The sequence below is a fragment of the Otolemur garnettii genome, unplaced genomic scaffold, assembly GCF_000181295.1.
Source record: "Otolemur garnettii isolate 467f Iridium unplaced genomic scaffold, OtoGar3 scaffold00152, whole genome shotgun sequence".
NCBI classification, from domain to species: Eukaryota; Metazoa; Chordata; class Mammalia; order Primates; family Galagidae; genus Otolemur; species Otolemur garnettii.
Window position 1 is genome coordinate 2,060,581 of NW_003852547.1, and position 3,207 is coordinate 2,063,787.

General features: G+C 57.9%; 1 protein-coding gene across 1 annotated transcript in view; it reads left to right on the forward strand.

Annotated features, from left to right (window-relative positions):
• Positions 1 to 865: 865 nt before the first annotated feature.
• The window catches only part of BCAM (basal cell adhesion molecule (Lutheran blood group)), an 11,068-nt gene continuing 8,726 nt past the window's right edge, over positions 866 to 3,207 (forward strand). The window contains exon 1 of the mRNA XM_012811185.2: positions 866 to 991. Coding sequence (XP_012666639.1) covers positions 910 to 991 — 82 coding nt within the window. The 5' untranslated portion in view covers positions 866 to 909. The remainder of the gene's footprint in view (positions 992 to 3,207) is intronic.

Sequence of the window (3,207 nt, forward strand, 5' to 3'; positions counted from 1 at the left end):
GGAGCCACTGAAGTCTGACCTGTGACCCTCCCTTCCCACCGGTGGGTGGGCTGCTCCTGCTTCGACTCCAGGTGCCCTGGCCTCTTCCCCACCCCCACTCACCTGCTCCTGCCAGCCCGATTCTCCTCCCCTCCCCCCAAAAGCTGGGAGGGAATGAAGGGGGGAGCAGGAAGGAGGAAGGGAGGTAGCATTCCAGGGATTCCCCGGATAGGGGTAAGAGTGGGAGGGCCTTCCAAGGGCAGCGAGGGAGAGAGTTTCCCCGCACCCGCCTCTTCATTACAGAGGCCTAGGTGGAACCGGAATTTGAAGACCATTAGAGATAAAGAGATTGAACTGGTCCGTTCCAGGCTACTGGTCAAAAGAGGAGACAGCCCAGAACTCTGGCTACAGGGGAAGGCATCATCAGGCATACTGGGAGAAGCGGCTGTGGGTCACTGGTTGTGGCGGGAAAGGCCAGTGCAAACCACTGGTAATGCTTAGGACCATTAGTCACACGGGGAGACGCCAACGCAAGCCACTGGTTGTGCCGGGGTTAGCTGGTTAAAATATACTAGGCAAGTCCAAGCTACTGGCCGTAGCGGGAACGAGTCCCCAAGGCCGCTGGTCAGAGCGAGGGGGTTGCCCGCTGGGATCCCAGCTGAGGACACTGGCTAGACTGGTTGGTCAGGACCCCGCCGCAGGCGCTGGTCAGACCAAACCAGGACAGCCCTGGGCTTGGGGGCGGAGGGAGCCCCGCGCCTGGCAGTGCGCTGGGAGGTCGGCTCCGGGCAGTGGGAGGTCCTGGCCCCGCGCCCAGGCTTAGGGGGATGAGGGGGGCCGCGAGGGCGGGGCGGGGTGGGGCGGGGCCGCGGGGGTGGGGCCTCTCGCGCAGAGCTGCAGTCCCGGCTTAGTCGCAACCGTGCGACGAACATGGAGCCCCCGGACGCCCCATCTGGGGCGCGCAGCGCCGGGCGGCTGCTGTTGCTTGCTTTTCTGCTGGCTCCACACCCAGGTATGTTCGGGATGGGACGGGGGGCACCCCCTGGAAACCCCGGGAAAGCAAAGAGAAGGGGCTTTCGCCGACCTCAAGAAGTAAAATCTGGGGACCCCAGGGAGGAGGGATACGGGAGCGCTGGAAGGTACCCCTCCCAATGATAGACCTGTAGACAGTTAGGCAGGAGAGCCAGATGGGGGATACTACCGTAGCAGATGAGCTGAGAAGTCAGCCCCCTTCTCAGTCCGGACCCTGGAATCTGGGTACCCACACTCCTGCTTTCTCAGACCCCAGAATCTGGACCTCAGACCCAGGATTCCAGGCCTCCAGTGGCTCGAGAGGCTTCCCCTGATGCAGAACACCAAAACTCCAGGGATCCTCCCCCAGGGGTTCTCAAGTTTTGCCTGGCCAGGAGCCCCTTAAAGAAGCTAGAACCCTACATCTGGAAACCAGTGATTCATACACATTTGAAAGTTTCCCCAACCTAAATTCAGAATCCAGACTGTATAAAGAATCCATCTCCCTCAGTAAAGGGCTGGAACCAGCCCTGGGCAGTGACAGTGGAACAAAGTGTTTCCAAGTGACAGTGCCCCTTCCTGAGGCCCCAGATAAATTCACACACCTGCGTGGTGGTGGGAGGGGAAGAGGCCCTGAGGGGCTGGAGAGAGAGGGACAGCGAGATGAGAGAGTAGAGGGGAGGAAATCTCTTTTCCTACTCTTGTGATCTGCACCACAGATCCAGCCCAAGGCACCAGCCTAGCCCCATATCCCCTCCTCTGGGACAGGCTGGGGCCAGAGGTGGGTGCCCGGGAATCCAGGCCCCTGGCACAAGCATGGTAAATGTGGGTCCCCAGGGGCAGGGCTGGGCCAGGCTGGGCGGGGAAGGGAAGGGAAGGGAGGTTCTAAGAACTGAGAGCTGATGCCAGGACGCCAGCCTAGAGGGTGAGAGAGCATGGTAGTTTCCAGACAAGAACAGCTCTATCTGCCAAGAACCCAGGCCCTCAGCCCCCTTCTCCCTCATCACAGGATCCTGGGCCTCAACTTTATCCTGTTCTGAGGTGACCCACCTTACCCCCTTAATTGTTCTATCCAAGAGACAGGGGAGCCGAGGGGCGGGCAGGGGGCTCTGGCGCCAAGCCGGGCAGGTCTCAGCCAGCCTGTCCCTCCCACATTCCTGAAACCTGCCCAGCCCTGTCCCCCCTCATACCCCCCACAAACTCATCCTGCCTGAGCACCAGGCTCCTGCAGCCCGCACCCAGCCCCCACCTCCCCGCGGTGTGTGGGGGGGGTGTTCAGGAGAGAGCAGAGGAGATCCAGAGACTTCAGGAGAGAGAGACACACACAGTGGTATCCCACATCACTTTGACAGGTCCTGCCCAGGGTGCTGGAGACAAAAGGATGAGCTAGGCCTAGACTTGCCCTTGAGGGGAATTTGCTAACCCCAACAGTAGTGAACAGAGGCTACCAGGGCCCATGCAGCCCAGGAGAAAAGCCCTGAGCTCTGCAAGTGAAGGGAGCGATGGGGAGAAATGCCTATGGAGTCTAAGATGCAGAAATGAGAGATGGAGGGAGGAGGGGCTGGGGGCCTGGACTTCTGGGTCCTGGGACAGGAGGGACCCTATCTAGAGGATTCTTTCTTTCTTTGAGACAGGGTCTTGCTTTTTTTTTTTTTTTTGAGACAGAGTCACTATGTTGCCCTCAATAGAGTGCTGTGCAATCACAGCTCACAGCAACCACAAATTCTTAGGCTTAAGCCATTCTCTTGCCTCATCCTCCCAAGTAGCTGCCATAATGCCTATTTTGTTGTTGTTGTTATTGTTGTTTTAGCAGGTCTGGGCCAGGTTCAAACCTGCCAGTCCAGGTATATGTGGCTGGCACCCTAACCACTGAGCATGGGTCTTGCTCTTTTGCCCAGGCTAGAGGACAGCAGCATCATCATAGTTCACAGTAACCTCAAACTCCTGAGCTTAAGCAATCCTCATGCCTCAGCCTATCAAGTAACTGAGATTGAGGGTGTGCACCACCACACCCAGCTAATTTTTGTAGTTTTTATAGAGATAAGGTCTTGCTCTTGCTCAGGCTGGTCTTGAACTCCTAAGCTGAAGCAGTCCTCCCACCTCAGCCGCCCAAAGTGCCCAGCCTCTTTTTTTTTTAGAGAGTGAGTCTCACTCTGTCACAGAGGTATGACCATAGCTCACTACAGCCTTGCACTCCTGCACTAAAGTGATCCTCCT